Below are 22,781 nucleotides of genomic sequence, written 5' to 3'. Positions count from 1 at the left end.
CTGTCCTCTATATAGACCAGTCTTTCCCAACCAGAGTGCCTCCAGCTGTTGCAAAACTACAAGTTGTAGTTTGGCAACAGCTGGAGGCCCCCTGGATGGGAAACACTGACACAGACAGTGATTACAGCTCCCAGCAGATCTTTCTTGCTTTTATATGTAAGGATTTGCTTTATCTATATTAGTTATCTACTTATTTTTCTTTAATCCTCACTTTTTTTCCTATTTTTGGATGACCTTTTGGGGCTTCAGAACCAACTACCAGGTTTCCATAGAGTTCTGGTCTCAACATACAATGGTTTCAACATACAATGGTCGTCCTGGAACCGATTAATATTGTAACTTGAGGGACCACTGTATTGCTTTTGTTTATTGAACGGGATCTTAAGACGGTTCCTGAGCAATTGCACTTTATTCATTGCTGTGCTGCTGACATTTTTAGCTTTTTATCATGTAGAACGATGGATAGAATCCCTTTTAAATGATGACATGTAACTATATTTTATGATGTTTAGGGGACACAGATGTATATGACAACTGCAGAAATGTATGGGGTCCTACTAGACTTTTGTTATGGAGGTATTAACTCCTAGTAAGTAAAGGTTCTAGGGTCGATCCAGCATTAGGTAATAAATTTAAAGGGGTACTCTAAAAATTTAAAGGGGTACTCTCAAAAAATCAACTGGTGCCAGAAAGTTAAACAGATTTGTAAATTACTTCTATTAAAAAAATCTTAATCCTTCCTGTACTTATTAGCTGCTGAATGTTTCAAACGGAAAAGAATTTCCACTGTAGTATTCAGCAGCTAATAAGTACAGGAAGGATTAAGATTTTTTTAATAGAAGTAATTTACAAATCTGTTCAACTTTCTGGCACCAGTTGATTTAAAAAAAAAAAAAAAAAACATTTCACCGGAGGACCCCTTTAAAAAAGGAAAAACTCTTTGTTGGTATGTTCCCTCTGGATCGCGAAAGCCCAAGAAGTCTCCAGTTTAGACTTAAAAACAATGGGGCTGCAGCCCTCCAGTCATTGTTGCGTCACCCTGATGATATTAGATTTAAGATTCAGATATTTTTGTTCCTTCTAATCCCTCAGTATACAGCACTGACTCTTCTTTTATATTGTTTTTTGAGCTATACGTGTTTGACTTCCCTGATTGTAGATGGAAGGATTAAGGCGCCATTGTGCAGCTTTAACGTGTCAATTATTTTGCTGAACTAGTTTTTTTTTGTCCTTGCAACCTGAGACCTTAATGGACAGTCAGTCCAAGCACAAGTTTACCAGGGGGTGTAATACTCCTAATGCCACAGCGGGGACACTCCAAGTCCCAGCTATGGATTGGTTTGGAGCCAGTTACAGCTGGATTGCCAGATAACAGAGGGAGGAGAAGCCTTCCCCCAACTTAATGTCTTCTCGTTGAAAACCTCATACCAGGCGTCTTGCTTCTCATGTGGATATGTCACATGGACTTCACAAAACATGTAAGTTCCAGCCTGTCTGTCCTTAATTCTGCAATATGGATTGTGCTCGGTCTCTGCAGGTAGAATCCTTAATCTGTATATGGATGTGCCCAAATATTGTACTCAATGGGAGTGATTAGTTGTGGTAATCGTAGACATTGTCATCATGGTGGATCACTGGTTTGTATCATGTGTTTTGTATGTTTCGGTGGCTCCTTTTGACTTCTTAAACTCTCTCCAGTATTGTCTTTCTTATAAATGGCTGTGATACTAGGGATGTGTTAGAATATTATTTATGGATGGAAATCTTAAAGCGATATGTACGGCCACCAATGTTTCCAGCCCCTGTTGTATACTGGTGCACAGTGTTCTGTCTTTTTCCCCGTGTCCAGGTAAGAACATATATTTTATACACCCTGTTAGGGGAGTCTTAGTTGATACAAGGGTCCCCTGTTTAGGATCACCATCTCTTGGAAAGTGACTTTCTGTCAAGCACTATACAAACAGCCCATCGTTTTAAAAATTGATTGTAATGCCTTATTTCTCCTGTGGTGGCGCTGCAGGGAAATTTAAACAATTGTATTAACACTGAGGAAATTCCACGCAGATTCCACTTTGCAACAAAACCCTATTCATTTAATAGGATTCCATAAATCTGATCACACTGCAACATTTCCAGGACAATTCGCAGTAGAGTAGAAGGGCAGGTTTTCTTGACAAAATTTATTCCTTGGAGTTAACTCAGTATGAATATACCCTAAGGACCTATGAACATTATGCAAATTCGACAGCGAATTTCCTCTAAATTTCAACAGCGGATCCGCACCACCTGGAAAGTTTAATTTCGTGTGGATTTTGCTACAGAAATGAAACCCTTGCAATTCAAATTCACATTGACTATTCTGGGGGAAATTCTGCCGAAAAAAGAACATGTTCCTTCTTTCAGCGGAATCTGAATGCTCATTGCATGTTCCGCTGCAGAACATTCGTACTGTGCACTGAGCGGCAGTATCCTGTTGAGATCAGTGGGATTCTGCTCCGAAAAATATACCTGGTAATGTCATTCAAGTTGTCGGTGTTATTTTTACCACACAGTAATTATACTCCAAAACTAAAGAAAACAAAACTCTATTTAATATTGCTCTTTTTATTTTCCATTTTCAAAATAAGCAAACAACAAAATCTCCCCATGCAGAGGGATAAAAAAAAGAATTTTATTTCTATTTATTTATTTATTTATTTTTTCATGCAACAATTTGAAGTAGCTTTTTATTTCTATTTTACAGGGAGGCAATGTGACAAAAAACTGATTATAAACTTTTTTGCTTTCATAGCTCTTTATGCAGGGTGTATTAGGATGGTAGGTATAGGGGCCTATAATAGGTCCCCTCGTGGTCCTCTTAACTGTTCAGCACCCTGCAATTGGGTGTCTTAAAGGGGTTGTGCGCTGCCCTAATTTTCGGAGCTCCGCTCACAGCGTCCGGAAGTTCATTACTCCGAACGCTGTGTGTGGGCTTCCGTGTTCGCAGCCGCCGGGCGTGACGTCACGCCCGGCCCCTCGCCACGTCTCACCCGCCCCCTCGTGATGTCACGCCCGGCCCCTCTACCAAAGTCTAAGTCCCATAGACTTTCGTTGAGGGGCAGGGCGTGACGTCACGCCCGGCGGCTGCGAACACGGAAGCCCACACACAGCGTTCGGAGTAATGAACTTCCGGACACTGTGAGCGGAACTCCTTAAGTCAGGGCAGCGCACAACCCCTTTAACTTTCCTAACTTTCTAAATGCTACAGTTGTTGTTGACTGTGGCATCTAGGGGGTAAACTACCAGGATCATAGTGATCTTCCATCCTAGTCGATGACTGTTGGGATCAGCTGCTCCGCTCCAAAGCCCAAATATTTCTTCCTTCCTGTGAGAATGATGTACATGTTGTTGTGGACGGATTAAATCAGGTAAAACTGGGTTCACATGTGTCCGGCATAGTTTCCCTCTGGCATGAACCGGAGGGAAACGGATACTAGAACTGATCCCATTCATTTGAATGGGACAGTTCAGAATCATCAAGCATCTCAATTTTGACACGCCAGATGGCACCGGACAGAGGAGCGCAGCTTGCTGCGTTCCCCTGTCCGGCATCCAGAAACAATGGACGCCGGATGTCATACAACTCATGACAACTGATGCACGTTGTCAACAGTTGTGTCAAGATCTAGGCTGAGTTCACCTATGCCAGATGCCGGACCTATGTGAACCCAGCCGAACAGATTGAGTGGCGGCAGCCATTGTGTGACCATAAGAACCAGACCTAATTCTATATTGCTTTGGGGCACATACCTGTAGATGTCATGACAACCTTTATGCCATAACATTTGTGTATGTTTATTTCTGTTGTTAGTTTAGGTGATTTAGATAAAGCAGAATAAAATATTCAACCACAAGAGGACAAATATATATATACATACATACATACATACATACAGTGACCCCTCGACCTACGATTGCCCCGACATAAGATAATTTCAACATGCGATGGCCTCTCAGAGGCCATCGCATGTTGAAGGCAGCATCAACATACGATGCTTTTGTATGTCGGGGCCATCGCATAAACGGCTATCCGGCAGCGCAGACTGCTTCAGCTACCACCGGATAGCCGTTTACGGTGCCCCATGTGGTCCGCTGACGATCACTTACCTGTCCTCGGGGCTCCGGCGCGTCCTCTTGGGGATCCCCTGCATCGTCGGCGCTCTCCATCGTCGTCATGTCGCTGCACACGCCGTCCCGTCATCCAATAGGAGCGGCGTGCGTAGCGACGTGATGGCGGTGACGGAGAGCGAGGATGCCGGGGAAGCAGAGGCCTTGCCGGAGCGACGGGGACACCCCGGGGATGCGGCGACAGCGATGGACGCCGACATCCAGGGCAGCGGTGACTGTCTGGAGCGGCGGGGACAGGTGAGTACAACTTCCTATGCCAGTGGTCTTCAACCTGCAGACCTCCAGATGTTGCAAAACTACAACTTCCAGCATGCCCGGACAGCCAACGGCTGTCCGGGCATGCTGGGTGTTGTAGTTTTGCAACATCTGGAGGTCCGCAGTTTGTAGACTACTGTCCTATACTTTTACATTGCACGGATCCCTCAACATACGATGGATTCAACAAACGATGGTCCACTTGGAACGGATTACCATCGTATGTTGAGGGACCACTGTATATGTGTGTATATATATAATTATGACTATTTTTTTGTAAACAGTTTATACAGCTGTAATATGTTGATAACTGCCCTTCACCATCACTTACCGGTCTGTTCTCCATTTCAGTGATCTGTCTTATATTAAGATTTTTAATGTTGGGAACCGATATCTGGTGAACAGAGTCCAGGATCACATTCAGAGCCGCACCGTTTACTACCTGATGAATATCCACGTGACCCCTCGCTCCATCTACCTATCCCGGCATGGGGAAAGTGAACTCAACCTCATGGGCAGGATTGGAGGGGACACTGGGCTTTCACCTCGTGGGAAGCAGGTAAGAATATTCTTCGTTCTGTGCCCATAGAGGTTGCTTCCAGAGTATTGGATTGAAAATGCATCTGCACTTCCCAAGACGACCATGGGACTCAATACTGCGCCCATAGGGATGGTCATCTGGCCTTTCAGGGGGCTTGAATGGAATATACACCTACCTTGTTATATAAAGGTATAACCTATACAGGTAGCAGTAGTTATGGATTATATGCATCAACCACAAAACTCTAAATGAACAAAATCTATAGTATCTATCAATCTATCTATCTATCTATATATCTATATATATATATATATATATATATATATATATATATTATGAAAAAAATTATATAATAATACTAATATATATTCTAATAAGACAAAAAAATGTATAATAAAATAAAATATATATATATATATATATTTATAATATTATAATAGAAGTGTGTTCAATAATCTCTCGATCTATATATAATTTATAATATAATTTATTTTAATGACTACTACTAATAAATATTCTCCATATCTCCACCTGTCTGATTACAGCAACCCCAGCATCAGAGCTCCACTATACGGTTCAGTACCGACCCGCTCTCTCACTGCCGATCTAATAAATATTCTTGTTGTTACAATTATTGTGTAATTATATAATTAATATATATATTATTATATAATGTATATATGTGCGTGTGTTCAATAACCTATCTAAATTTAATTTATAACATAAATTATTTTCACTGCTACTACTAATAAATATTCTCGTTATTACAATTGTGTAATAAATTATATAAATACTATATCTAATTTATATATTATATATAAAATGTATTAAAGGGGTTATCCAGGAAAAAAACTTTTTTTTTATATATATCAACTGGCTCCAGAAAGTTAAACAGATTTGTAAATTACTTCTATTAAAAAATCTTAATCCTTTCAGTACTTATGAGCTTCTTGAGTTTAGGTTGTTCTTTTCTGTCTAAGTGCTCTCTGATGACACGTGTCTCGGGAACCGCCCAGTTTAGAAGAGGTTTGCTATGGGAATTTGCTTCTAAACTTGGCATTTCCCGAGACACGTGTCATCAGAGAGCACTTAGACAGAAAAGAACAACCTAAACTCAAGAAGCTCATAAGTACTGAAAGGATTAAGATTTTTTTAATAGAAGTAATTTACAAATCTGTTCAACTTTCTGGAACCAGTTGATATATAAAAAAAAATTTTTTTCCCTGGAATACCCCTTTAATATATAATAAAAATATATTATAATATAAATATATATAATTATAATATGAATGTAAGTAATAAATATATATAATATTAAAATTATATATAAAATTATATTATTATTTTTTTGCTTTCTAGTACGCTCATGCTCTGGGTAACTTTGTTAGATCACAGAAGATTTCAGACCTGAAAGTATGGACCAGTCATATGAAGCGCACCATCCAGACAGCAGAAGCATTGAATGTCCCTTATGAGCAGTGGAAAGCCTTGAATGAGATTGATGCTGTAAGTGAACTATATTATCTCTTAGAATTAAACCTACAGCTGCTCTGGAGTCTGTAGATAGGTTGCATTCACCAACAGTGTGCCTCCAGCTGTTGCAAAACTACAACTCCTAGCATGCCCGGACAGCCGAAGGCTACCTAAATATACGGTAGCACTTACCCCGGTCAATTAAATCTGCTTTTTTTCCATTCCAGGGTGTGTGTGAGGAGATGACCTATGAAGAAATACAAGAACATTTTCCTGAAGAATTTGCACTAAGGGACCAGGACAAATACCGATACAGATACCCCAAGGGAGAGGTGAGTGTGGATTCATCGATCATGGATTGTAGTAGGTTTCCCCTCCTCCCTCTCATATGTGGGACATTCATTGCAATAAAAATATTGCTTAAATTGTGGTAGCAGCTTTTGGCTGAATGTAGTTCTTCAGTCCCTATAATCTTAAAGCGGTTCTCTAGGAAAAAACTATATAAAAAAAAAATATATATATACATATTATATATATATATATATATATAATATAAATAAAAAGGTAGAAGCGGCACTCCGGCTTGTAGGTGAAACAATCACAAAATTTATTCACACATCTGTGCAGGCAACGTTTCGGCTCCACAATAGAGAGAAAGGCTCTATTGTTGAGCCGAAACGTTGCCTGCACAGATGTGTGAATAAATTTTGTGATCGTTTCACCTACAAGCCGGAGTGCCGCTTCTACCTTTTTTCTGTACTTTCTGGGAATTGGTCTGTTCCCGGAGCTTGGCACCCACGTGGATCTGGAATCCTGCTACACGGTGGTCCCCAAACCTCTTTATTTTGCTATCTATCTATCTATCTATCTATCTATCTTCAAATCAACTGGCTCCAGAGAGTTAAACAGAATTGTAAATTACTTCTATAAAAAAATGTCTTAATCCTTTCAGTACTTATGAGCTGCTGAAGTTGAGTTGTTCTTTTCAGTCTAAGTGCTCTCTGATGACACCTGTCTCTGGAACTGTCCAGAGTAGAAGCAAATCCCCATAGCAAACCTCTTCTACTCTGTTCAGTTCCTGAGACAAGCTGAGATGTCAGCAGAGAGCACTGTTGCCAGACAGAAAAAAAAAACTCAACTTCAGCAGCTGATAATTATTGGAAGGATTTACAATTTTTTTTAATAGAAGTAGGGTAATTTACAAATCTGTTTAGCTTTCTGGAGCCAGTTGATATATATATATAAAAAAATAAAAATACAATTTCCTGGAATACCTCTTTAATTATCTTATGAAAAGGGTCACTCTAAACTGGATGTACTGCCCCTTTAAAAAAAAAAATAATAATAATTTGTCAATAATAGAAGTCATACTACTTAATACAGCATGTGGCAATGACAATCCTTGGCTGCAATGGGCTATTACTGTGGTCACATGTCACATCTGTCTGACCATGTCTGAATGGGAGCAGAAGGGGATCAGTAAGGAGAATATGACTTTTTATTTTATTATTATTATTATTGTTTTACAACATTCTTAGTAGTTTTTTGCTGTGAAGTACTGGTGCCCGAAAAATTCTCACTGCTTTAAAGGGAATCTGTCAGCTGTATTTGCTGCTTAGAGCTGCAGACCCCATTGGATAGCTGTTGGGAAATAAAAACAAACTGTACCTATCCTGAGGATGACGGTGGTTGCCAAACTTATAAAATTGCCCTTATATTTCTTAGCCATGTGTCAAGAAGATAGGACCCTTACCTCCCAGCCCCTCATTGATGGATGTACAGGCCTCAGTACAGTGATCCCTCAACTTACAATGGTCTCAGGTTACAATAATTCCAACATACAATGGTCTTTTCTGGACTATTGTAACTTGAAACCAGACTCAACCTACAATGTACAGGCAGTCCAGATCTGTGATACCTGTCATTGGCTGGAAGAACTGACCAATCAGAATGGGCATTTACTGGTTAAACCCCTGTATTACTGAAGTGCATGCACTGACTGGTGTCTGGTAACGCCCCCTACAGTACAGGGAGGTATTACATGTTCTGTACTCTTTACCTGTATTACTGAAGTGTATGTACTGACTGGGTGTCTGGTAGCGCCTCCTACAGTACAGGGAGGTATTACATGTTCTGTACTACTCTTTACCTGTATTACTAAAGTGCATGCACTGACTGGTGTCTGGTAGCGCTTCCTACAGTACATAGAGGTATTACATGTTCTGTACTACTCTTTACCTGTATTACTGAAGTGCATGCACTGACTGGTGTCTGGTAATGCCCCCTACAGTACAGGGAGGTATTACATGTTCTGTAATCTTTACCTGTGCCAGGGTTAGCTGCTCCTTTGGACACCAGGTGAGGGCGGCTCCATTACTTTTTTAGGACATTGTGTACTGTACAGGACCCTGAAGAAGCTCCTGTCCTCTACATAGACAATGATTACAGCTCCCAGCAGATCTTTCTTACTTTTATATGTAAGGATTTGCTTTATCTGTATTAGTTATCTACTTATTTCCTATTTTTGGATGACATTTTGGGGCTTTAGAACCAATTACCAGGTTTCCATAGAGTTATGGGCTCAACAAACAATGGGATTAACCTACAATGGTCCTCCTGTAGCCAAATATTATTGTAACTTGATGGACCCCTGTATGTCGGTCAAGGAAGGGCTGAAAGGTGAGGTCAAGTGAGAAGGTATGCCAGGCTATGGCACTTTAAATAGCTCAGCTCCACTCCCATGACACTTGGCTAAGAAATAAAAAGGAGATGTTGGCAACCAGGAAAGGTACAGTTTGCTTTTATACCCATTCAGCTATCCAATAGTGTCAGCACCAAAGAGAGCGGAGACTCAAAGAACAAAACCGGCCTCAGCCTTTTGCAGTTGTTTATAGACTTTTTATTGGATTATTTTGACTAGGTGACTTGTTAAAGGGGTACTCCGCTGCTCAGCGTTTGGGACAAACTGTTCCAAACGCTGGAGTCAGGAGCTCATGATGTCATAGCCCTGCCCCCTCATGATGTCACACCTCGCCTCCTCAATGCAAGTCTATGGGAGGGGGCGTGACGTATGTCACGCCCCCTCCCATAGACTTGCATTGAGGGGGCGGGGAGTGATGTCATGAGGGGGTGGAGTTATGACGTCACGAACTCCCGGAACGTTCGGAATAGTTTGTTCCAAACGCTGAGCTGCGGAGTACCCCTTTAAGGCCCTATTAGATGTTGCATTTGGCCGACATTGCATAGTGATCAGCCAACAAACGTGCAGATACTTATTTGTCAGTTGACCAAAAAATAAATAAAAAAATTGGGGCTGTGTGGCCAATGATTATGGAGATTTGTGGCTAATGGCTGATTGAAGCAAAGAGCCACCCGATTACCAACCGTAATAAGCTTGGTAAATTTGCTCCCATCTCAAATATCCAAAATATCCCCTAATATCTCTCATAAGAGGAAAAGGAATGGGCATGTTGACTTTAAAGGGGTATTCCAGGAAAAAACTTTTTATTTATTTATTTTTTTTATCAACTGGCTCCAGAAAGTTTAACAGATTTGTAAATGACTTCTATTAAAAAATGTTAATCCTTTCAATAATTATCAGCTGCTGAAGTTGAGTTGTTGTTTTCTGTCTGGCAACAGTGCTCTCTGCTGACATCTCTGCTTGTGTCTGGAACTGCACAGAGTAGAATTAGGTTTGCCATGGGCGGTTCCCGAGACAGGGGTCATCAGACAGCACTTAGACAGAAAAGAACAACTCAACTTCAGCAGCTCATAAGTACTGAAAGGAATATGATTTTTTAATAGAAGTAATTTACAAATCTGTTTACCTTTCTAGAGCCAGTTGATATAAAACATTTTTTTTCCCCTGGAATACCCCTTTAAATCAATTCAGTCCTCTTGGCCCCTTTCTTATCCCACCCCCAAGATGGTAAATGCCAGAGGTGTCATACAGGACATTTTTCCAGCTTTAGGCTAAAGCTCTTATCTCCTCGCTGCAGGACAAGGGGGAGAAGTGCCAAGTGGTTCTCCCCATCTGTTCTAGCGGTCCGTGGAGGGCTCAGCATCAAGACCCCAATCTATCAAAACTCTGGATGTTTTTCTGACACGTCAAATTTTATTTATTTTTTAACAACAGTAACACTTAAAAGTAATACCGTCGCAGACCTATTTGATGTTGTAGGATCTAGGGCTTCCTCTGAGATCCTGTGTACGTTGTTGAATTGATGATTTTGCAATTACCTTGTCTGGAATTCTAACAACAATAAGTTTTTTGTATTTTTATGTAGTCCTATGAGGACTTGGTGCAGAGACTGGAGCCAGTTATCATGGAGCTGGAGCGTCAGGAAAACGTCTTAGTGATCTGTCACCAGGCTGTCATGCGCTGTTTGCTGGCTTATTTTCTGGACAAAAGTGCAGGTATTTGATTCTATGTTTACAAGATTAAATAAACGTTACCTAGTGATATGGTCTCTTCTAATCTGACATATACAACGAAGCACTGGCTTGGAGCCAAATGAATTAAAATTGGCTATTTATGATATGTACATACGAATATGATAATACATGAAAAAGAATGCAAGAGCCAGCTCTGCGTCTTCAGGTTTATTAAGAGGTAGAAGTCAGGAACAGGATAATGCACATACCACCACACCGGAGAAAATGTGACGCGTTTCGGGTCACGTGACCCTTTGTCAAACAGATCTGTTTGACAAAGGGTCACGTGACCCGAAACGCGTCACATTTTGTCCAGTGTGGCGGTATGTGCATTATCCTGTGCCTGACTTATACCTCTTAATAAACCTGAAGACGCAGCGCTGGCTCTTGCATTCTTTTTCCTGTACGCCAGAGGAGATTGCCAAGCGGCGAGGAATAGGAGTAACTAACAGTCTCCTGCAAGTTGCTTCATGATAATACATGTTCAACCATAAAGTACATACAAAGTGCAGCGCACAACACAAAGACTTCATCCTTGTGCACTTTCACAGCCCAATCTTAAAAAATCATCCCTAAAACCCATTCCCTATTCCTCTAGGCCAGTAGGCACCTGCAAATTTTTAGGATCGATGTCCTCCCTAGGGAGGTGCCAGTTTGCTCCTGGCTTCCAATTGGGCTGCCTCCCTTGTGTCCACCATGGAGAGCAGGGACATGAGGTACCACACACACCTCCAGCAGGGACTCCCAAAAGCACACCAAACCCTGAAATATCCTTGTGACCGGCAAAGTGAACACAAAGTGACAAAAAGGAATTAAAGTGGTACTCCGCTGCTCAGCGTTTGGAACAAACTGTTCTGAATGCTGGAGCCGGCGACGGGAGCTTGTGATGTCATAGCCCCGCCCCCTCATGACCTCACACCCCACCCCCTCAATGCAAGTCTATGGGAGGGGGCGTGACAAACTACAGAGCATTAGGCTGGTCTATTGTGCACCTAATTTATCAAAAGGCGCACAGCTCTTGATAAATTCTGCGCGCAGACTTCGGGATCTATGCTTTAGACTATATTTAAACCTGCTCCAGCATGGACTGACATTTCGGCGTACTTTCAGCCGATGCGACTTGTCGCTGAAAAGTCGCTTTTGATAAATTCAGCACCAATGCATTTTCCAATGCATTTCCGTCTAAAAATCCTCTGGAACAAAAGTCGCAAAAAAAGTCGCACATATTTAGACTGCAACTTTCTGTGCGACAAATTTAGACAGGAAAAAACAGTCTAAATCCTTTGATAAATATCCCCCAATATGTCCTGCAAACAAGTCTATATGGTCAGAGCAGAACATGTTACCCACCAAGTCATCGTGCACCCCAAGGCATGTTTTACTATTTTATACAAGGAATGTAGAAAAACGGCAAACAAAGCAACTATACGGTAAGTGGATCTATCTGTTCCTGTAGTAGGAGCTTGGTGTTGCTCTTGGTCATATAATGAGGTGATTTCCTCTCACATCCACGGGAGCACGGCTTGTAAGAAACAGTCCATGGATCCAGAAAACGAAAGAAGAAAAGCGGCACACCGGGATAACTTGGAGGTAAAATCCAGGACTGTTATTCCGTGTAGAGTAACACATGGTAGGGGGAGGACAAAAATGCAGGAGGCAAAAAGAAGGGACAACAATTGTTTCGCACAGGCAAAGTGCTTCTACTGGTCCCACATGGTAGGGGGAGGACAAAAATGAAGGAGGCAAAAAGAAGGGGCAACAATTGTTTTGCACAGGCAATGTGCTTCTACTGGCCCCACATGGTAGGGGGAGGACAAAAATGCAGGAGGCAAAAAGAAGGGGCGACAATTGTTTCGCACAGGCAAAGTGCTTCTACTGGCCCCACATGGTAGGGGGAGGACAAAAATGCAGGAGGCAAAAAGAAGGGGCAACAATTGTTTCGCACAGGCAATGTGCTTCTACTGGCCCCACATGGTAGGGGGAGGACAAAAATGCAGGAGGCAAAAAGAAGGGACAACAATTGTTTCGCACAGGCAATGTGCTTCTACTGGCCCCACATGGTAGGGGGAGGACAAAAATGCAGGAGGCAAAAAGAAGGGGCAACAATTGTTTCGCACAGGCAATGTGCTTCTACTGGCCCCACATGGTAGGGGGAGGACAAAAATGCAGGAGGCAAAAAGAAGGGACAACAATTGTTTCGCACAGGCAATGCGCTTCTACTGGCCCCAGAGGGGCCAGTAGAAGCACATTGCCTGTGCGAAACAATTGTTGCCCTTTCTTTTTGCCTCCTGCATTTTTGTCCTCCCCCTACCATGTGTTACTCTACACATGGATTTTACCTTCACGTTATCCTGATGTGCCTCTTTTCTTCTTTCGTTTTCTGGATGTTTTACTATTGCTTTATAACTCTTAGCTCACGTGTAATCTTAGCCAACATGGTGACTGACACTTATGTCTTGTAAACATGTCCTTATGGGAATCCCTATTATACCACTGCACTCTCCCAAGAAAGCATCAACAGCATCAAAGCATCAAAAAATCAATTTCTTTTGTTTTTTTGCAGAAGAACTACCATACCTGAAATGCCCTCTTCACACAGTGCTGAAACTGACGCCTGTAGCTTATGGTGAGATGCTTACATAGAACATGGCAAAGTATGCGCTCAGTCCAGTATATGATGCTTTGTTTTGGACACGGAAAACGTGCCACGTCTAAAACAGCATGGTGTCCCCACCCAAAACCCTGCTCCTGTGGGTCTGCACGAATTCACACGGGTGCGTTTGTGCCCCTATGAACATATTGCAAAATAAGGTGCAGTTTTCCATCATGTAATTTTGCAATTTTTAGATTGATCATGGTATGTCTGATCATTTCAAAAAGATTCCCCCTATTTAAAGGGGTACTCCGGTGGGAAAAAAAAAATATTTTCAAATCAATTGGTTCCAAAAAGTTATACAGATTTGTAAATTCTATTTAAAAATTTTAAAGGGGTACTCCGGTAGAAAACTTTTTTTTACTTTTTTTTTTTTAAATGAACTGGTGCCAGAAAGTTAAACAGATTTGTAAATTACTTCTAGTAAAAAAAAATCTTTATCCTTCCAGTACTTTAGCAGCTGTATGCTATAGAGGAAATTCTTTTCTTTTTGAATTTCTTTTTTTGTCTTGTCCACAGTGCTCTCTGCTGACACCTGATGCCCGTATCAGAAACTGTCCAGAGCAGGAGAAAATCCCCATGGCAAACCTATGCTGCTCTGGACAGTTCCTGACACGGACAGAGGTGTCAGCAGAGAGAACTGTGGAGAAGAAAAGAAGAAAAGAATTTCCCCTGTAGCATACAGCTGCTAATAAGTACTGGAAGGGTAAAGATTTTTTAATAGAAGTCATTTACAAATCTGTTTAACTTTCTGGCACCAGTTGATTAAAAAAAAGTGTTCCACCAGAGTACCCCTTTAATCCTTCCAGTTAGAGATGAGCGAACTTACAGTAAATTCGATTCATCACAAACTTCTCGGCTCGGCAGTTGATGACTTATCCTTCATAAATTAGTTCAGCTTTCAGGTGCTCTGGTGGGCTGGAAAAGGTGGACACAGTCCTTGGAAAGATTCTCCTAGGACTGTATCCACCTTTTCCAGCCCACCGGAGCACCTGAAAGCTGAACTAATTTATGCAGGATAAGTCATCAACTGCCGAGCCGAGAAGTTCGTGACGAATCGAATTTACTGTAAGTTCGCTCATCTCTACTTCCAGTACTTATCAGCTGTTGTATGCTCCACAGGAAGTTGTGTAGTTCTTTTCAGTCTGACCACTGTGCTCTCTGCTGCAACCTCTGTCAGTGTCAGGAACTGTCCAGGCCAGGACCAAATCTCCATAGCAAACCTCTCCTGCTCCGGACAGTTCCTGACATGGACAGCGGTGGCAGCAAAGAGCACTGTGGTCAGACTGAAAAATAACTACACCTGTGGAGCATACAACAGCTGATAAGTACTAAAAGGATTAAAGGGGCACTCCGGTGGAAAACACATATATACAGGGTGGGCCATTTATATGGATACACCTTAATAAAATGGGAATGGTTGGTGATATTACCTTCCTGTTTGTGGCGCATTAGTATATGTGAGGGGGGGGGGGACTTTTCAGGATGGGTGGTGACAGCGATGCGGCATGAAACTGTTTAGAAATTCTCCTACTGTATCCAGCTGCCGGAATCACAATCTGAATGTGAATGCTAAGGGTATGTTCACACTGAGGAACTGGAGAGGAATTTACTTGAGTAATTCCGCACCCTTATTCCGCTCCAAATCCTCCAACAATGAAAGTTTCATTGGGGGAGATTTATCAAAACCTGTGCAGAGGAAAGGTTGCTGAGTTGCCCATAGCAACCAATCAGATCGCTTCTTTCATTTTGCACAGGCCTTTTTAAAATGAAAGTGATCGGATTGGTTGCTATGGGCAACTCAGTGCCTTAACTCAAACAAGAAGTGCTTTCTGCCAGAATCCTGTGTGTATATATATGTATATGTATATGTATATGTATATATATATATATAATATATATAAAATGTGTCCACGTATTTACTCACAATTCAATAAGTAAAGACTAACATGTGACCTCTCTCCCTATAGGTTGTAAAGTAGAGTCCGTTTATCTGAATGTTGAAGCAGTAAATACACACAGAGAAAAGCCATCGGTGAGTAGACGGTAGCGGAAAGTGTACCAAATTATTAGTCTTGTGTAGAAAATCCATTTTCAAATTACTGCTTGGAAAGTTAAAGGGGTTATCAAACGGGAGTTTGTTTTTTCCGGGCTTAGGCAGTTAACAGCATTTAAAAAAAAAAAAAAAAAACTCTTACTTACCTCCTGCACTCCAGTGACCCGCTCCGATCCCCAGCTGCGCTCTTCTTTTGGTCAGAAATTGTGACGCCTGGTCCCGGAGTGTAACACTGCTCCTCAGCCAATCACTGGCTGAGGCAGGACATCAGAGACTGGTGCGGGTCACTGAAGCGAAAGAGGTAAGCAAAAGTTTATTTAAAGCCACATTTAGTTCCGAACGCTGGGTCCGGGCTGCGGGGGTCGTGACGTCACTGTCACACCCCTCGTGATGTCACCCCCTCCCATAGACTTGCATTGTGGGGGCGTGGCCCTGACATCACAACCCTCGCAGCCCACACCCAGTGTTCAGAACCAAATGTTCCGACCGCTGGGGCAGTGGAGTACCCCTTTGAATAACTGCCTACGCCTCCCGCTGGATAACCCCTTCTAATACTGAAGATTAGGGGAGTGTCGTCATCTCATGTGATCCATGGCTACGTGCACACACAGGCCCAGATTAGTCTTTCTGAAACAAAAAGTGTCGTCTTGTCTCAGGCAGATGGCAACCAATCATGGCTCAGATTTAATTTCTCTGATGAAATGAAAGCGGAGTCATGATCGGTTGCTATCGGACACATTTTTGCCTCACACAGATTGGTATTTGGGCCGTCGCGCCCCCTTCCCATAGACTTTCGTTGAGGGGACGGGCGTGATGTCACGAGGGGCGGCCCTGAACACGGAAGCCCGCACACAGCGTTCAGAACAATAAACTTCCGGACGCTGGGGAGTGGAGCTTCCGAAGCAGGGCAGCGGAGTACCCCTTTAAGTCGCGAGATTAATTTTCATGTGAATGTTGGCTGTAATAATTACACACTTAAGTGTGTAAGGGTGTTTGTTTGTTTTATTTTTTTGTGTTTTTAAATCTGATCTTTTTATTGTCCAGAAATTGCAAATTTAAATGATTTAAAATGTAACCTTGTCCCGAAATAGTTGACTGCTTAATTTTTGGTGGCGCACTCCACTTACAGTAAAAATGCCTCCCCATAAGCATGGTAACCTTCATAGTTAGTTTGTAAGGCTGATGAAGACCTTCATCTATCCAGTTCAGCCTATTAGCAGTAGCCAAATTTCCTTATTTTACTGAGAAAATTCCTTCCGGACTCCAAACCTGAATAAATCCCTTGATGAATGTTCTGCCCCTATAAAGCTAGTATCCATAACCTGTAATGTTGTTACTCTTCAGAAACACATCTCTGCTCCTCCTGATCTCTTTAAAGGGGTACTCCGCTGCTCAGTGTTTGGAGCAAACTGTTCAGAAGGCTGGAGCTGGGAGTTTGTGACGTCATAGCCACGCCCCCTCAATGCAAGTCCATGGGAGGGGGAGTGGCAGCCACCACGCCCCCCCCCCCCCCCATAGACTTGCATTGAGGGGGCAGGGTGTGATGTAATGAGGGGGCGGGGCTACGACAGTGTTCGGAACCGTTTGTTCCAAATGCTGAGCAGCAGAGTACCCCTTTAATCCATGACCATTTCCTCTGTTAGAGAATTCCACAGTCTCACTGCTCTTACAGTAAAGAACCCCCGTCTGTGCTGGTGTAGAAACCTTCTTTCCTCTAGACGTAGAGGATGCCTCCTTGTTATAGATACAGTCCTGTGTATAAATAGATCATGGGAGAGATCTCTGTACTGTCCCCTGATATATTTATACATAGTTATTAGGTCGCCCCTAAATCTTCTTTTTTCTAAACTAAATAACCCTAATTCTGATAATCTTTCTGGGTACTGCAGTCCTTCCATTCCCGTATTTCCCTGGTTGCCCGTCTTTGAACCCTCTCCAGCTCCACTATATCTTTCTTGTACACTGGTGCCCAGTACTGTACACAGTATTCTATGTGTGGTCTGACCAGTACTGTACACAGTATTCCATGTGTGGTCTGACCAGTACTGTGCACAGTATTCCATGTGTGGTCTGACTAGTGATTTGTACAGCAGTAGAATTATTTCCTTGTCATGGGCATCTATGCCCCTATTGATGCACCCCATGATTTTATTTACCTTGGCAGCAGCTGCCTGATGCTGGTCACTATAGGACTGGTTTGCTATGCACAAGTCCTAGGGAACAGAACCTGTCACTATTGAGTCCTTTAAATGGTTATCCACTGTTTTATAAAATCTTATAGGCTTCGGATGGATATGTATCTGTTGAGTGGAGGTCCGACTGCTGCGACCCCCTGATCAATAAAATTGGAGTTTTTTCCCATTGTCAACAAACCCCCGTGCCCCCCCCCCCCCCCCCCACACACACACACAGCAGTGGTCAAGAAGTTGTGCGGCTGCTTCATTCCGTTCTGGGGAATGACATCTGTGGGAGTCAGGTTATATGTTTTGATCAGTTTTGATCTTAGAATAAACCTTTTTTAATACAACTACCGTATATACTCGAGTATAAGCCGACCCGAGTATAAGCCGAGACCCCTAATTTCAACCCAAAATCCCAGGAAAAGTTATTGACTCGAGTATAAGCCTAGGGTGGGAAATACCTCATCCCCCCCGGTCATCATCCAGACCCGTCATTAACATCCTCATCATCCCCTTGTCATCATCCCACACATCCCCCCTTCATCATCCCCTTGTCATCATCCCACACATCCCCTTATCATCCCACACATCCCCCCTTCATCATCCCCTTGTCCCACACATCCCCCCTTCATCATCCCCTTGTCATCATCCCACACATCCCCTTATCCCACACATCCCCCCTTCATCATCCCCTTGTCATCATCCCACACATCCCCTTATCATCCCACACATCCCCCCTTCATCATCCCCTTGTCATCATCCCACACATCCCCTTATCATCCCACACATCCCCCCTTCATCATCCCCTTGTCATCATCCCACACATCCCCTTATCATCCCACACATCCCCCCTTCATCATCCCCTTGTAATCATCCCACACCCCCCCCCCCCCTTCATCATCCCCACCCCCCTTCATCATCCCCACACCCCCCCCCCCCCCTTCATCATCCTCTTCTCATCATTCGCCCTCAGTGGTCTTCAACCTGCGGACCTCCAGAGGTTTCAAAACTACAACTCCCAGCAAGCCCGGGCAGCCATCGGCTGTCCGGGCTTGCTGGGAGTTGTAGTTTTGAAACCTCCGGAGGTCCGCAGGTTGAAGACCACTGCGGCCTTCAACATGCGGACCTCCAGAGGTTTCAAAACTACAACTCCCAGCAAGCCCGGGCAGCCATCGGCTGTCCGGGCTTGCTGGGAGTTGTAGTTTTGAAACCTCCGGAGGTCCGCAGGTTGAAGACCACTGCGGCCTTCAACATCATCCAGCCCCCTCTCACCCCCTTTAGTTCTGAGTACTCACCTCCGCTCGGCGCTGGTCCGGTCCTGCAGGGCTGTCCGGTAAGGAGGTGGTCCGGTGAGGAGGTGGTCCGGGCTGCTATCTTCACCGGGGGCGCCTCTTCTCCGCGCTTCCGGCCCGGAATAGAGCCGTTGCCTAGACAACGACGCATCTGCGTCGTTGTCAAGGCAACGTGACTATTCTGAGGCCGGGCCCGAAGCGCTTAGAAGAGGCCTCCCCGGTGAAGATAGCAGCCCGGACCACCTCCTCACCGGACCACCTCCTTACCGGACAGCCCTGCAGGACCGGACCAGCGCCGAGCGGAGGTGAGTACTCAGAACTAAAGGGGGTGAGAGGGGGCTGGATGATGTTGAAGGCCGCAGTGGTCTTCAACCTGCGGACCTCCGGAGGTTTCAAAACTACAACTCCCAGCAAGCCTGGACAGCCGATGGCTGCCCGGGCTTGCTGGGAGTTGTAGTTTTGAAACCTCTGGAGGTCCGCATGTTGAAGACCACTGCGGGTGGGGGAGTTCACTCGAGTATAAGCCGAGGGGGGTGTTTTCAGCACGAAAAATCGTGCTGAAAAACTCGGCTTATACTCGAGTATATACGGTAAGCTGACAAACCTCTTCAGTTTTTACATGGTACCTACTTACTGATGCCAGTCACTATTTGCTTTGTTGCAGAATGTGGAGCTGTCTCGTGATCCTGAAGAAGCATTGGACACGGTCCCAGAACACTTTTAAATCAAAATGATGAAACAAGCTGAATTTTTATTTTTTTTAATGTATTTTTTTTAATTTGTCAAACCGGAAGCTGAGAAACAGAAAAGTCCGCTAAAGAGTTCTAGAATATTTTTTTTAAGGAATATGTTGTTGTAACATTGTTTTTATCCTGAGTCATGTCACAATGTAGAGGTCGCTTGTAAGCTTATGTTCACACGAGCGGACCCACAGCGTATTTTACGCAGCACATCCCCCGCTAAAGGACCCCTGCATGATGGCTTTACATGTGCCTGCTCGGAGCGGCAGCGCATGCGCAGTATGCTCTCACATCGCGGCAGCTCTCGGCCTAGCTCACCGAGCGGCCACAATGGGTGCGAGTACACTGCATCTGCGGCAACTCACATCGCTTCAGTGTGTCTGCTTGTAGCAGCGTATTTCCACTCCGAGCAGGCACACATAAAGCAACCATGCAGGGGTCCTTCAGCGGCGGATCTGAAGCGTAAAATACGCTGTGGGTCCGCTCATGTGAGTGTACCTAGCCTGTACGAGGATACAAGCCATCCAAGTTTATTTCCTGGCTGTTATATGGACACTAACGTGGCAGCCATCTGTAACCAGCCTTATGCTATGTCAGTCCCTTGTATTGAGTATTGTCTATATAGCTGGACACAATATAAATGCTGGGAAATGTTTCTAAAAAGATTCATACATGTCTGTAAGCCTTTTGGGTCTGTTCATGCTCTATTAAGCATCTTAGTTTTTAAAGGACTTGTCCATAAGTACTATGGCAGTGGTCTCCTAAATGTAGACCTCCAGCTGTTGCAAAACAAGTCCCATCATGCCTGGACAGTTGGGAGCTGTTTTGCAACAGCTGAAGCGCTGCAGTTTAGAGACCTTTGCACTATTACATTAAAGGGGTACTCTGCCCCTAGACATCTTATCCCCTATCCAAAGGATAGGAGATACGATGTCTGTGGGGGGTCCCACCACTGGGACCCCCTGCAGAATGCAGTCTGCAGCACCGGAGGCTCGTGACGCCACGCCCCCTCAATGCAAGTCTATGGTAGGGGGGTGTAGCAGCAGTCATGCCCCCTCCCATAGACTTGCATTGAGGGGGAAGGCTGCATCGCTAAACTTCAGGCACGGAGCGGAGTTTGCTCTGTGCAATGGATGACTACAGTGCCGCAGCAGACATTGCAGGGGGTTCCCATCGGTGTATCCCCTGCGATCAGACATCTTATCTCCTATCCAAAGGATAGGGGATAAGATGTCTAGGGGCAGAGTACTTCAAGTGTGACCAGATGCAACCATACTCTGGGTGGGCAGGGATCCAAGGCAACAATACTCAGTGGTCGGCACTGTTGCCTTTGCAACCTGATCATTTGGTACAGATAAGTTTCTCATACTGATTAGCAAAAAAAAAATAAATTGGACCTAAAATCTATTGGTAAGAACTTCCCAGCATAATTTGTCTGCATAAGCCCTTACTGCTTGTACACATACCTGTGTGTGTGTGTGTATATATATATATATATATATATATATATATATATATATATATATATATAATCCATATTGTCCTTTTTCACCCAGGAGAAGGAATGTGTTCTCTGCTGGGATGTAAACAAACTATGTGGCTATAAAAGCGTAACTCCAATGTTATGAGAAATTACTATTGTGCAAGCACCATAACAATTTAATGATTTTGAATTTGGCACCTAAGTGCCTCAATGAAGGTGTCGTCCTCCCTACAGCTCATAGCTGTGCAAAAAGTCTCCAGCGAGAGAACCAGAGCCATAGAATCCTATTGTACTGGGTCTCACGAGAGAATCTACGATTTGTCATAACCTCATTGGAGTTATGCTTTAAGGTCTCACTCACATGGCAAAATTTCCAAGCTGAATCAAGTGGAAAATTCTGGTAGAGAAGTCCAAAAATTCTTTCAGTGGAATACGCTGGGACATGTATTGCTGTCAATGGAGATAGTGTCTGTTCTAGCGCTGACTGAGTTGGAGTTAGCACCTACAGCGCATAGGAATGTCTGCCTGGAAAATATTCCACCTGCATGAATAGGCCATTAGACTTTGGTCTTAGAAAAACTTCAGTAGGTCATGTCTTGCAGCTCATTGAAGCAGAACTGCAGTAAGGAAAAAGGAAATAATGGCTCACCTCCGCTGCACGCCAACACCTGCTCCGGGTCCAAATGGCAATAGAAGAAGAAAGCTTTCCAGCGCGGGATAAAGTGCAACAGGTACTTTATTGCGGATCACATGGACAGCACAGAAGACACCAACTGGTCATGCCATGATTAAAGGGGTACTCCACCCCTAGACAGAGCGAGATCGCTCTGCACGTAATGACTGGTAATACAGGGGCCGGAGCATTGTTACATCACGGCTCCGCTCCTCATGATGTCACGGCCCGCCCCCGTCAATACAAGTCTATGGGAGGGGGCATGGCAGTCGTCACGCCCCCTGCCATAGACTTGCATTAAGGGGACAGGCCATGATGTCACGAGGGGCAGAGCCATAACGTCACGCTGCTACAGCCCCTGTATCGCCCGTCATTACGCACAGAGCGAACTCTCTCTGTGCAGTAATGATGGCGGGATGCTGCAGCAGCGATCCCCGGGGTCCCCAGCTGCGGGACCGCGGCGATCTAACATCTTATCTCCTATCCCAGCTTGACACGAAACGCGTCCATGTGATCCGCAATAAAAGTACCTGTTGCACTTAATCCCATGCTGGAAAGCTTTCTTCTTTCAGAGCTGCAGTACCCCATGTAGCCAGGTGCAGTGCTGTATTTGGAGGCAGAACTCATGTTTCCTCCGATTTAGGTTGTATAGATTAGTGTAGAAATAACAGTAAGTAGCCACTTCTGTACAGCTGAAGCCAAGAATGTAATGTGCCTCTCCTGGATCTTAGTTTGCATTTCTCCAGCTTCCTTTGGTCTATAATTTTTAACTGTTTAATTTTAACCTCTGGTATCTGGAGTATAACCACTGACAGTGTCCTTGTGACACATCTA

The 22,781-nt window shown here is 43.7% G+C and overlaps 1 protein-coding gene across 5 annotated transcripts in view; it reads left to right on the top strand.

The window, feature by feature from the left end:
* The window catches only part of PFKFB1 (6-phosphofructo-2-kinase/fructose-2,6-biphosphatase 1), a 79,864-nt gene extending 59,936 nt beyond the window's left edge, over nt 1-19,928 (top strand). For all 5 annotated transcript variants that reach the window (XM_056540258.1, XM_056540257.1, XM_056540256.1 and 2 more), the window contains 7 exons: nt 4,774-4,981; nt 6,323-6,469; nt 6,664-6,768; nt 10,723-10,852; nt 13,434-13,496; nt 15,494-15,558; nt 19,716-19,928. In XM_056540258.1, the coding sequence (XP_056396233.1) occupies nt 4,774-4,981; nt 6,323-6,469; nt 6,664-6,768; nt 10,723-10,852; nt 13,434-13,496; nt 15,494-15,558; nt 19,716-19,775 (778 nt within the window). In that variant the 3' untranslated portion in view covers nt 19,776-19,928. The remainder of the gene's footprint in view (nt 1-4,773; nt 4,982-6,322; nt 6,470-6,663; nt 6,769-10,722; nt 10,853-13,433; nt 13,497-15,493; nt 15,559-19,715) is intronic.
* The last annotated feature ends 2,853 nt before the right edge of the window (nt 19,929-22,781 follow it).

This window comes from Hyla sarda, chromosome 9 (assembly GCF_029499605.1).
Source record: "Hyla sarda isolate aHylSar1 chromosome 9, aHylSar1.hap1, whole genome shotgun sequence".
Taxonomy (NCBI): Eukaryota; Metazoa; Chordata; class Amphibia; order Anura; family Hylidae; genus Hyla; species Hyla sarda.
This window is presented reverse-complemented; position numbering and strand designations above follow the sequence as displayed.